The 13182-nt window shown below is 39.1% G+C and overlaps 1 protein-coding gene across 1 annotated transcript; it reads left to right on the top strand.

Annotated features, from left to right (window-relative positions):
- Positions 1 to 252: 252 nt before the first annotated feature.
- On the top strand, positions 253 to 9860 carry edn3b (endothelin 3b). Its single transcript, XM_077597827.1, has 4 exons — positions 253 to 742; positions 848 to 1064; positions 6115 to 6273; positions 7294 to 9860. The coding sequence occupies exons 1-4, from the start codon at positions 706 to 708 to the stop codon at positions 7346 to 7348; spliced, it is 468 nt and encodes a 155-aa protein (XP_077453953.1). The 5' UTR covers positions 253 to 705; the 3' UTR covers positions 7349 to 9860.
- The last annotated feature ends 3322 nt before the right edge of the window (positions 9861 to 13182 follow it).

The following is a 13182-nucleotide window of genomic DNA, read 5'->3' as shown; positions in this document are numbered from 1 at the left end:
ACCCCCTAATGTTGGACAGCAAAGGTAGTAAAAAAAACATCAAAAAAAAAATCCCACACAAGACCTTTATCACGCAGCTGGACTAAATCTCTCCTCACCATGAAATGATATTATAGGTATCATGCTATGTTGTGTTTTAAAGCTCGACCCTAAACTATAGCAACATACCCTCATTCCTATGTTATGCCATGCGTCAACAGCAGATCAAGTGAAGCGCTCCTTTTTGCGCACTTTATAGGGGAAGGTGGGAGGTGTCACCGGGCTGTACCCCAGCCTATCCAAAGCCGATCGATCTTTATTTGGAATTTCAAGGGGCGGGCAGGAAAGCTCCTTTTTTATTTCAGATATTGTGAGACTGAGCACAGGAGAGGAAGAAGTTTGGCGTCTAACCATTTGTTGTTTTGGGACTGACTACCATTTAAATCAGCGCCGTTTTGTAAACAGGATTTTTTTTTACACGAAGGCAGCGATATGAATTCAACGGAGGAATAAACTACTTTTTATTTGGCGTTGTGGGCATTTTTCCCCAGTTTTTTTTTAATTCTTGTTACCAGGACCTGCATATGTAAAACTACATCAGTGGATTTGTAAACGTGTTGGATTAACATGAGCGAGTCGTCGCATCACCACCAGGCTCTCTTTCAATTTGGGAATATTTAACACAAGAAAAAAAACAAGTTTATCTTTCCCGTGTAGGCTAGAACAATGTTCTACAAAATCCTCCTTTTAATTTTCTTACAAGGTACGTGGTTCAGGTTGTCTTGCAGACTGCGCTTCCAAGTCAAGTTTCAGCCGCACATTCCGTTTTTTCCTCCTAATACGATTATGTTTTCCTGTGCAATGCAAGGTGTGTTACGTTTCGATGCGTGGCTCCTCTCCGAGGTCAATCCTGGAGGTTTGTCGAGCCCCAGCACGGAGATGAGCTCCGGCAGAGTCGCGGCTCTAAAGAAGTCGGACGCGACGGAACCAAAGTCCAGATCGAAGCGCTGCACCTGCTATTCCTACAAGGATAAAGAGTGCATCTATTACTGCCATTTGGACATCATATGGATCAATACTCCTGAGTAAGACATGCTTTTTTAAGTCTTAGAAAATACTCAAATAAACGTCACTATCCATTTCAAATGCAATCCACATGACCTCAGAAGTAAAATAAATATACAGAAATAGTGTCCAAAGCAGATTTAACCTTTTTTTTAAAATCGTAAAGCAGGTATATTGTTTGGCTTCAAGACTATTTGAAGCTTAAATTATTTTTTTCAATCTTAAATCTTTAATCTATGAATAGTAAAAATGTCAACCTTTAGTTACCAGGAACAAGTAAAACACACATAACATTGCATGGTTATAATATAGTATACACCAGTTGCCACCCAATGACATGGAAACATTTACAATTATTTTCCTATATCTGTAGTTATTATCCCGAGTATAGATAAAACAATGCTATGATGCCTGCTGTTCATTTGGTCTGCTCTATATATATTTAAGGGAAATGTTGCATACTTAGTTTTGATGGGAAGTTTTTTTCCACGTTGTGGCAGCGACTGCAGATGACAATGATCATAATAAACACATTATTAAATCAGTAGCTAACTAGCACTACCAAAGAAAATATATTATTATTAGAAATCCTGAATTTTTGATACAGTTCTTACAATGGATATCAATATATGGGTCTCATAGGTACGATTAATTAATTAAAACACTGAGCGCCCCCTGCCATTGTGGTGGTCTGGGTTTGAATCCCGCTTGTGTGCTTTGTGTCAAGAAAGACATCCGTTGTAAAACTTGCTCCAAATTTATCATGCGGATCATCTGTTTCGCCACGGCTACCCCTGAGGTGATAATCCAAAAAGTCAGTCAGTTGAAACATCACTGAGGTGAGACTTGAGGTCGTTTCCAGGAATTCTGAGCTGTGAGATTTAAGAACTGTACGTATTTGGTGATACGATATCTGATGTAGTAGCACACTGTACTCTGGAATTAGTTGGCAACCAAGTTCCCTGCCTTTTGCTAGCCAGGTTAGGCTCCAACATATCTGCGACTCTTGTGTGGATAAGCATCACACATTATCGGTGAATGTATAGTGCACTGATGGAATGTTCATAAATGTTGTGGTGCAATTCAGAGAGAATATTGCTTCATTAGTGGCATTTGATAGCACCAGGTGGGTCACTTTGCATTATTACCTGAGTTTTAGAAGAATGCAACACTGTAACAAAGATATGTGGCACCTAAAGTTTACTGCTGAAGTTTACTGAATGCACAAATTTGCGACATTTTCTTTTCACGAGATAGGAAGAGCTGTCAAGCCTGCAAGGCAAAACTTTACGCACCAAAATGCCTCTGGTAGGTCATTTTTCAAGTCATGGCAAGCCCAACAAAAATAGCTTAAGGTCATAGTTTGACAGCAGCAATTATTTTAAAGAGTAAACATGATATCCCTTTCCTTGTCTGACCTCCCAAAACTTTAGTAGTGGCATCAGTCTGATCTTTATTTCCAGCTATTTTGATGTGCTGGTGCCCACCTGATGGTGCAGTGGTTCTTACGCCTGACGTTGGTATGGGCAGTCGATTCCCACTCGGTTGAAGTGTGATTGTGAGCGTGAGTGGCTGTCTGTCTCTCTATTTGCCCTACAGCTGATTGGCAACCAGTCTAGGGTGTAGTCTGCCTTCCGCCCAAAGTTAGCTGGGACAGACTCCAGCAACCCCCGCAGCCCTCACGAGGATGCGCGGTACGGAAGATGAGTGAGTGATGTGGAAGATGAGCTAATGATGTGCACGTCGGGTGGCTTAACTGCTTGAAAGTTCTGATCAAGGTTCATTCGAGGTTGTTAGTAAATGCCATTTTTCCATTCATTTTCATCACTGTTTATCCTGGTCAGGGTCACAGTAATGTTAATTTATTATAACTATATACATACATAATACAGGTGCCAAGATTAAATTTAAAGTACACTTTATCCACACATCTCACAACCAGACAGAGAATATATACTTTATAGTATATAATTATACCTGGTGGGGCGAGTGGTTAGCTCACAGCTCTGGGGTTCTGGGTTCAAATCCAGGTCACGTCCACCTGTGTGGAGTTTGCATGTTCTCCTCGGGCCTGCATGGATTTCCTCCCACATTCCAAAAACAGTTAGTGGCATGCACATAAAGGAAAATAATTATTATATATTTATTATAATAACCGTATGCAGAATTTTTCTATTTTCATTACTTACGTTCCGGTGGAACGAGTGGTTAGTGTGTTAGCCTCACAGCTCTTGGGTCCTGGGTTCAAATCCAGGTTATGTCCATCTTTGTGGAGTTTGCATGTTCTCCTCGGGACTGTGTGTTTCCTCCGGGTGCTCCGGTTTCCTCCCACATTCCAAAAACATGCATGGTAGGCTGATCGGACACTCTAATTGCCCCTAGGCATGGGTGTGAGTGTGCAAGGTTGTCCGTCTCCTCAAGCCCTGTGTTCGGATGGCCACCGATTCAGGGTGTCCCCTGCCTCTGGCCCGGAGACAGCTGGGATTGGCTCCAGCACCACCCGCGACCCTAATGAGGATGAAGCGGTTCGGAAAATGAGATGAGATTAGATAATTATAGGAAGTAATTATAGGAAGATAGGGAGATAGATAGGAATGTTAGTATATTCACACCATTCTAACCACCCACCACAGAGTGGTGTGTATATATCAGTCTTAAGGTGAATTGTTGCTTTTGTCTGTGTGAGACTACAAAATATGTTTAACTAACAAGACTGAAAACAATATGTCTCGCCTTCACACTTGGCGGGGGTAAAGCATATTTCCTGGCTCCTGGTAGACTAGAAAACATGACCACTGCCTGAACAAGCCAAAGTACAAATGCCTCTCACGGCACTCAATTTAAACTTTAATGGGGTGAGCAGAATTGAGTAATAAATAACATCGGTATCTTTTTAGTTGGTGTATCATCTTCTTATCCACGTAATTGCATCGTTTTTTTAAACTTGTATTATAAAGGGACTGTTACATGTTGTTGAGGTGAACACCACTTTCTGTAGCGTGTTTGAACAGATTGACATATTTGAATGTCTCCACTGTATATCCAAAACAGTTGAAGGCAGTGGGTATCAACTCTGTCCGAAAAAAAAAACGTAAATGTAAAAATAAAAAAGCAACAGTTTTTTTCTTGTAAACAACTTAGTTTTTCCCCCCCAAATAGGCCACTTGCTCTTTTGAGATCTTCATCACACTATGATGTGAAATTGGATTAATACACAACATGTCAGTGGTTCCATTCATTAAAGCACAAAGGCCAGGAATATACGGTACTCCACCTTTTATATATGTAAATCCATTATGTGAATATTCATCAGTTTAAACTGGGCGACTTTTTCAGGCCAGGGATCCGATATTTAATCAGGGTACCCCTGCATTTCCCCTACCCACGCACACAAAATTGCAGTGATAATGGTATGAGTTTACATGAGTGGACGTGGCATGGGCAGCTTGCACATCTATAAAGACATCTCATCTCATCTTATCTCATTTTCGGAACCACTTTATCCTCATTAGGGTCACGGGGGGTGCTGGAGCCTATCCCAGCTGACTCCGGGCCAGAGGTGGGGACACCCTGAATCGGTGGCCAGCTGATCGCAGTGCACAAGGAGACAGACAACCTACCATGCATGTTTTTGGAATGTGGGAGAAAACCGGAGTACCCAGAGGAAACCCACGCAGGCCCGGGGAGAACATGCAAACTCCACAGAGGTGGACGTGATCTGGATTTGAACCCAGAACCCCAGAGCTGTGAGGCCGACACACCAACCACTCGCCCCACCGGGCCACCCTTGAAAAGACAATCAATTTAAAAAGTTATATATCTATTCAGTTTCCAGAGCAATGTGTGCCCATTTAGAGATTTTCGCTTTCATACTGAAGAGATTTTTGCTACTTGATAATACCGTACCCCTTGCAGAATTAATCACAATTTCTTGGAATAAGATTTTAGCCTTGTCCATTTCAGACTGATATTTGTTTAAATATCTGTCTGTATTACTTTGAGTTTAACCTTGGAATAAAAGGTTTACATGAAGGCGTTAAAGAAGCAGAAAGGACATCCACACATTGCTAGTTTATGAGTCAAAACTTTGAATTTGAAACAGCCAGACACCCATACTCTTTTAAAATAAATAAAGACTAATAGTAATTGTATAAATCAGTGTATTATTATGTGGATGCCATTTGGTCTTCTTTACTGCATAATTTAACATAGAGTGAATAACATTGTATGTTTGCAAATCCTTGTAGTCTAAGCAGTAGAGATGAGATACAGTAATACCTCGATTATCGCGGTTATTGCTCCAGCAACCCTCGCAACCCTTTCGAGGATGGGTGGTATGGAAGATGAATGAATAAAAAAATATCCTCAGAAAATAATCCATGATTTAGTGAAGCATTGATAAATGAAGCGTGAAGTAGCGAAGTATCTCTTTACACTGATCCGCTGTCTTGCACTTACATTGCAGTGTGCAGGGCCAACAAGTCTAATTTTTTGGATTGTACTCATTGAGTCAACAAAGAATGCATTCTCACTCTTCCGTGACCCTTACCATGAGACCGCAAGGCCCCTGCATAACCTACACAAATAGCCTGGACAAAAACAGTAGTTTTGCCATCATCCAAATTACATGTCTATATTTTGAAAATGTTATATGTAAGTTTGAAGTATTTGGAGTTGTCATCCCGAATCAGCATGTGCTACTTCAAATCTCAACCCAATTCAATTCATGCCATGCAGTTGGGCCAAAAGATCTAATATACGAAAAACATTTTGTATTGATTTGTATTAATCTGGAAAGGTTTGTAACCAGTGTTGGGTATTGGTTAGGTTTTATCCAATACCAGTTAATACTCAATACTTTAAGAAATAGAATACGCCGACACACATTGTCAAAAAATACTTATTCATTTCTTATTTATTGATTATTCATTTGCCTGTTTGTTGTTATTTGTGCACTACGTAGTGAAAGCTTTAAATCGCATTATACTCGTATATTGACAATAAAAGCATTCAATTCAATTAAAAAATTGCCATTGAACAAAACGACTTTTCTTTTGTTGAACCTTGCAGGCGCACAGTGCCCTATGGAATGTCAAGCTATCAAGGAGCCCAGCGAGTCCGCCGTGCTGTGGTTGAACAGCTGAGTGATCAGGAGCAGCAAAACTCCCCACGCTGCATTTGTGTGTCTCTGGATGCTGACCCAGAGTGCCATCACTTTTGTCAGCCGAGGTCTGTCCCATTTTATTTCCTACGCTATTGTTATTTCCCAGCAGGCCACTGAACGAAGACAAGAGAAATCAATCGTTTGAAATCCCAACCTGACATAGAAAAAAAAGATTAAAAATAACGAGAAGGAATGGAAACTAACATATTTATATGTGTATATATATATATATATATATATATATATATATATATATATATATATATATATATATATATATATATATATATATATACTTATCGTGAATTCACTTCTTTGCGATTTAAAAAAAAAGTCCATAAAAATGTGAAAATTCACGCTGAAACTCATAAGCAGAAGCCACTTTTGCTACTAGGTCTCAGCACTGAAGAAAAAAAAAGTAATAGGGGTGACCCTACTTTGCAATTTTTCGATTATCGCGGCCATGTCTGGTCTACATTAGCTGCGATCTTTGAGGGATTACTGTATCTTGGTTTGAACGAAATGTGTCTCTAAGGTCTAACTAACAACAGAGATTTATTTTGACATGCACAAGGGGGAATGTTTTGACAACTTTCACGCGCAGCAACACGCTTGATTTATCGCAACACATACTTTGACAGCCAGCTTCAGTTAAGACAGATACTTAAGACATTATTGTATGATGTGAAAGTTTCAGGTGTGAATTCGACTTTCACTAGGGGATTTGACCTTGGAAAACAAATGCTCAGAAAATGAAGTGTTATAGTATTTTATTTCAAAGCCTGGATCAAAATACAATTTCCAATTTGTAATCTGGGTTTCTAATTATTTATTTTTTCTCTCTATCTCTCTCTGATCTTGTTAAATTATTTGTTTTCATTTCAGTGTCATATACGATATAAAATATAGCTATAAGAAACATGTTCTGAAGGTACATTGTGCAGTTCGTATGCCTGTCTCAATATAAATGTCTGAGCAATCAGTCACTCCTTAAGTGATTTCAGATGATGTCATGCATTCTTCTTTGCATCATTCCATTGCAAACTTTTTGTACTAATCTAAATTTTGTTTATTTCTCATTGAAGTTCATTTCAGACTGGGCCAAAACCAGCTCTTCACAGAGTCCCAGTGCCTGGCTGACAGTTGTGTCCCTCTTCACTTCCTGCTGTTTCTTTCAAGGAGTGGATCTTCCCCTAGCCTTCAGCCCCATCATTCTGTGTTTGGCACACTTGCTACCACAGATACACTCGAATTGAAAGAAAGAACTTTGGAGATTGACAGTGCCGACATTCCTAAGCATCATAACTCTGGGAGCAAGTTCCGTCAGGCCAAGTGGTTTTGAGAACATTGCAGCAAATTCGATAGTTCTCCAGTGGCTATTCTCGTTTTTGTTCTCTCCTGAGGAGCCTAAGGATTTATTTCACCTTGAAAACATCATGTGACCCTACACCCTGCTTGGGCCAACTCCCTCTTTGTATTCATTTATGCTAAAATATTGTGGAACAAAGTTGCCACTCTAAAAAAAAACAACTACAATGAGCTGCATTTGTTCAGAAAATCATGGACGACTTTTCTACTTCTAATAGATGAAGGGTGGGAGGTCTACAAAATGGGAGTTGTGAATAAAAGTACTCACCCAATGAACAAATGCATGATGAATAATAATAATAACGATCAATAGGCACGCATTTATCACTGTTTTCTAAGTTTGATGAGAGAAGTCTCTTTTTTTACAGAAATAATATAAAAGTATACGAATGATATTGTGCAAAATGTGCTCTGGTCTACTCTGTAACGCAAACCCAAAACCAATTGTGATGTGATGCTATTTTACCCGCATAAAAAGTATATCTGAGATTTATTTGAGACTTCAATGGGGCCAATATTCTCAAAAATACAGGAGGGCGGATTAAAAGAAAAATTATGATTGGCATTAAAATTTCTGATGATTAAAATAAGGATAAGTGTCTCAGAAAATGAACGAAGAATAAAACACTTCCCAAGATTACAGTGAATCCTCGAGTCACGAGTTACGTTCCTATGCCGGCAATTTAACCTGAATTTTGGCATAATATGAGCAGATTTAAATAATATTACGTGGAAAAGGGTCTTAAAATTGCGAGATAAAGTCGTTATGGTAGTGTCTGCAAGGACAACCCAAACTTCTTTAGGGTTTTCAATGGAACTCGCCGGAACAAAACCAACTGGCCAACTTTCCCTCCAGTCAGACACAGTGTCGCGTTTAGGGACAGTCCAGAAAACATAAGACTCAACACATCAATATTTCTAACAAGCATATTGGAACCCAAAATTTTAGTGCAATTTTTTACATTATTTCACGTTTTTCCAATCTTTTTATGACATTAAGTTTCATTTCCACAGTATTTGCATTTCTTTTAGATAGACCAGCATCACTTAAAGGCCCAGCTTTCTTCTTTGGGCTGATAATATGAAAAAAGGAGGACGCAAAAGGACTCTCAATGCACTCTCGGTGCACAAACATAGACAAGCACGATGCACTAGATAAGCAGAAATGCTAGTGCTGAAACTAAATGGCTGACAAAGCACGAGCGTCGTGAAATCGAAACGCCGTACGTAGGTCGACATCGTTACCCGAGGACTCCCTGTAATTAAAAAGATGACTGAAGTCATGGCTCGGTATGGTTTAAAGAATCAAAAGCCAAAGCAGTCCCAACATAGTAAGTCAGGGTTGCCACTGTGTCATGTTTAGTATGTCCTAATTACCTTTCCCCTCCAAGATGATGCATGATCGTAATTTCTGAATATTTTAATTGACAACCATTGATTGTGCGCGGGGGTGTTTTTCAACCAAAGAGATACCAATTTAAAATTATAGAATATAGTTTTTGTAATACTAATATAAAAGAACACCAGTGAGAGCTTGTACGTGCAATGTTTGTTAATTTACTGGAGGGCTTTTTTAATAGATCACAACTACATAGTCAAGATGAAATCTTACTCTGAGTCTTGTGAAAGAATGCATTGCCCAAGGCCTCAACATATTGTGGTTCTCTAGGCTTTTGAATTTCAAATATGGAGCTTACCCACAAAGGTAAAATGTACCATGCAGTGAAATATAAGTAGCTGTTTTTTTTTGGCCCCCGGGGCTAGAGTTACTCTCCCGCTGACCAGTAATTAAATCCTTCCTCTTTTGTGCGTTATTCTCTGTCTTAGTTGTCCACTTTTCTAAGTAGCCCATTGAGAAGCACTAGCTTAATGTACTTTAGTGCTGGCAAGTCATTGTATTGTATCAATATTTGTGCTGGATAATTTTGACAGTATGTGGCCAACTGGAGACAGAAAAGGCACATTATCGTTTTTTAAGGGTGATTTTGTTTTGTATTTATAATAATTCACCAAAATTATTTTCAAAGTTACATCATAACATTTGGTGTATTCAGTGTAATAAAGAGAATTATAATATAGTATATATATTCGCAAATAAAGTGGCTGCTTAATTTTGACCTTTTTTTTGCAACTACATGTGGATCTGAAAATGGGCCCCGCTGCCTGTAGTTAGCAGGGATAGGCGACCCTTGTGAAGATAAGTGGTTCAGAAAATGAAATAATGAACGTTGAAAGTTGTTTTGAGGACATCTCAGATAAACAATAAAATTAAAATGCAAACCTAGTCAGGTGTAATTCTGTTATGCGATCGGATCTTTCAGTCAATAAGGTAAACACATTTATTTTGGTCTAGTCTCTCTCTCTCTCTCTCTCTCTCTCTCTCTCTCTCTCTCTCTCACTCTCTCTCTATTTATCTATCTATCTATCTATCTGTTTCTCAGCCGCAAATCTTTAACCTCCTGTTGCCTCCTTTACATCCTCAAAAGACGGTCTTGGTATGCTGAACTCCCTAACTTGCCCCAACATGCAGCCATAAACAATCCTCATCTTAATCTAAACCACACATCCATTTTCTTACACTTACACATCCTGGGTCAAATCTCATGCACCATTCTCCATTCATTCGTGGAAAACACCCCCAAGAGACTTGAACTCCTTCACTTGGGGAAGGACCTACCACCGGCATGGAGGGGACACTGTACCTTTTCTGACTGAGTAGCACGGCCTCACATTTGGAAGTGCTAATTCTCATCCCATCCGGTTCATAATTAACTGAGAACCACTCCAGTAAGATTGGCGATCATGGCTTGATGAAGCCAGCAGGACCAAATCTTCGACAAAAAGTTAAGATGCAATACTTAGACCCATATATACATATGGTCTTGGTTTTGATACAGTGGACTACCAAAAGTATTGTTTTTTGTGACCTGGAAGCAGAACTGATAGCCTTCATCTAACTACATGCATGCAGAGGCCAAAATATACAAAATAGTTTGCAAAAACTAAAGAAAAGAAATAATGTGAAGGAGGATTTGTGCCCAGAACTCGGGGCAGTTGTAAGTCATGGTATCTTGAAATGAACATTTCTAAATGTGTGTGCACACATTTGCAGTAATCGCCAACAACTGGATCTGTCAGGATTATCCCATTCATTACCTATTTTTGAGATAATTATGCTGTATGTAAACATGACTAAAAACCAGAAGGGGCAAAACAATTGACCAAAAAACCACAGGCCAGTAATCGCTATTGTAATTGTTAGTTGAATTTTGACAGGGAAAAAAAGAAGGTGGGCCACTGTGTAAAATACTGTGTCTTAGTACTGTCTGGGATTTTGGGTTGTTGAAAGTTCATGTCCTGATATTTTTTAGAACATAAGGTTCAAGTCAATTCCTACACGTTTTGGGGTGTGAGGCTGACTACATCCTTTGAGGCTCAACCACTGCATAACCCATCTTCTTTGGAATGTCACGCTAAATCTAGCGAGGCTCTACCCTAGAGCTTCAGTCTGAGGCCTGTGTAGAGAGCTCCAATAATATCATCCACTCCCATTCCCACAGCAAATCCTCGGAAATGTTTGTGCACCCAGCCCAATCACGCAGGTTCACAGCCCCTGCAACAACTGTGCATTTGACCTGGCAAATTAAACCATTAGTACGTATTTGACGAGGAACTTATAGATGCACCTGCAATAAATTTTCTGGTAGACAATAATATTTTTGGGGCGTTTTGTTTTTACTCAGTATATAAGGTTCCAATTAAAAGATGTTGACTTTAGTTTGAAGTTTTAACCAAAAGGGTTTATGTGAAAACAGATTACCTTGGTCTTTAGAATAATGCATCAAAGCACAAAATTTTTCATAGAGCACTGCGATTTGTTTATTTCATCTTAATAAATCTTTGAATGGATTGAGATGGTTTTGGAAAGGAATATTTAATGCGGAAATGTCTATTTGGAAATGTTCACCAAGTGAAACATTTGTAACTTTTATGTATCTTGGAAGTTTAAAGATGATGCCAGAAGCAGCAAAAATATGACAAAGATGAATCACCATTTGTGAGATCTGATCCAAAAATGAAAGACACAATGCAGGTGTGAGCCACATAGCATAATGTCATATTGCAGCTGATGAGTTGTCAGAGGACAACACCAAATACATTTATTAATATTCCTTGGGCGATCACCAGTTTTTGACTTGCACATCATGCAGTATATGTGACGCTACATGCACTGATGGATTGCCCTGCAGGCATGTCTTAAAGAGAACAGACAAGCCTCTTCGGATAGATGATGAATCCAAAAAGTTCCAACGCAAACAAGTACAAACATTTAATTTTTACTTCTCTTGTTTTTCTTGCGATTTCCTTCTATTGCACAACCATCTAATTAGGAAAGCATTTATGTGGTGGATGTTTTCAGGCAAATCACTTCTTTCAAATGTGAGTCAAATGTGAGTGCATGAGAAACTATAAACCTGTTGAGTAAAACCATTGGCAATTGTTGAAATTTTTGTCGCCATTATCTGTACCACCAGATCATTGTGGAGGAGACAGGCAGACCCTCAACTGTTTTCCAGGTAATACCACAGGTTAGGTTTTTTAGCATTTCATCCTCAAAACTTACCTTAAAAGGGATTGAATTGAATTGAATGTTTTTTATTGTCATTATACATCATTTTATTTTTATTATTGTCATTATATTATATATAATACAATTTAAAGCTTTCACTACATAGTGCACAAATAACAACAACAAACAGACAAATAAATAAGAAATATATAAATAAGTAGTTCAAGTGAGGTTAGCAGAGCAGAGCGGGCTTGTCCATCTGAAGTCCAGGGATGTTGTGTGGACTTTAACTGAACCTCTGATCTCAGAAAAGGTGGGCATGCTAGCCGGTCATCCACTATTTCCCTAAAACCAACATGTAGATCTTTCATCTTCATAACAGTATTCATGTTAAAAATACAGTGGTACCTCTACTTACGAAATGAATTCGTTTAAGAATAGAGTAGAGACATAGTATATTACATTGAATTAGTACAATTTGTTTAAGGATCTTTAAGACATTGCAACAAGAGGGGGATGGTAAAGCTTCTCATCGGTTGTCCCCTAACAACACTTGCTAGGACATATGATTGGTCAGTGGTCGTTTTTGGGGCAGACTTTTCAAAAGGTCAGTTGTTTTTGGAATTTGTGGCAAAATCAATGTATCCAGAGAAAACCCATGCAGACATGAGGAAAAACTGATTTGTACCAATGTCCTCTTATTTATGAGTTGAATGTCTAAACAAAAACTCTAAGTAATGTCTCCTCATCTCATTTTCAGAATCACTTAATCCTCATTAGGGTCAGAGGCGGGGGGCACCCTGAATCAGCGGCCAGCCAATTACAGGGCACAAGGAGACAGACATCCATGCACACACACCTATACATAGGGGCAATTTAGAGTGTCCAATCAGCCTACCATGCATGTTTTTGGAATGTGGGAGGAAACCAGATCACCCGGAGAAAACACACACAGTCCCAAGGAGAACATGCAAACTCCACACAGATGGACATAACCTGGATTTGAACCCAGGACTCCAGAGCTGTGAGGCTAACG

The sequence above is a fragment of the Stigmatopora argus genome, chromosome 1 (genome assembly GCF_051989625.1).
Source record: "Stigmatopora argus isolate UIUO_Sarg chromosome 1, RoL_Sarg_1.0, whole genome shotgun sequence".
NCBI classification, from domain to species: domain Eukaryota; kingdom Metazoa; phylum Chordata; class Actinopteri; order Syngnathiformes; family Syngnathidae; genus Stigmatopora; species Stigmatopora argus.
This window is presented reverse-complemented; position numbering and strand designations above follow the sequence as displayed.

Bases quoted from the DNA above. Each gene is read 5' to 3' on its own strand.
- edn3b (XM_077597827.1), top strand. From the start codon at position 706: ATGTTCTACAAAATCCTCCTTTTAATTTTCTTACAAG. The intron at 1,065-6,114 runs GTAAGACATGCT...TGAACCTTGCAG, and splicing joins ATATGGATCAATACTCCTGA to GCGCACAGTGCCCTATGGAA. The intron at 6,274-7,293 runs GTCTGTCCCATT...TTCTCATTGAAG, and splicing joins CATCACTTTTGTCAGCCGAG to TTCATTTCAGACTGGGCCAA.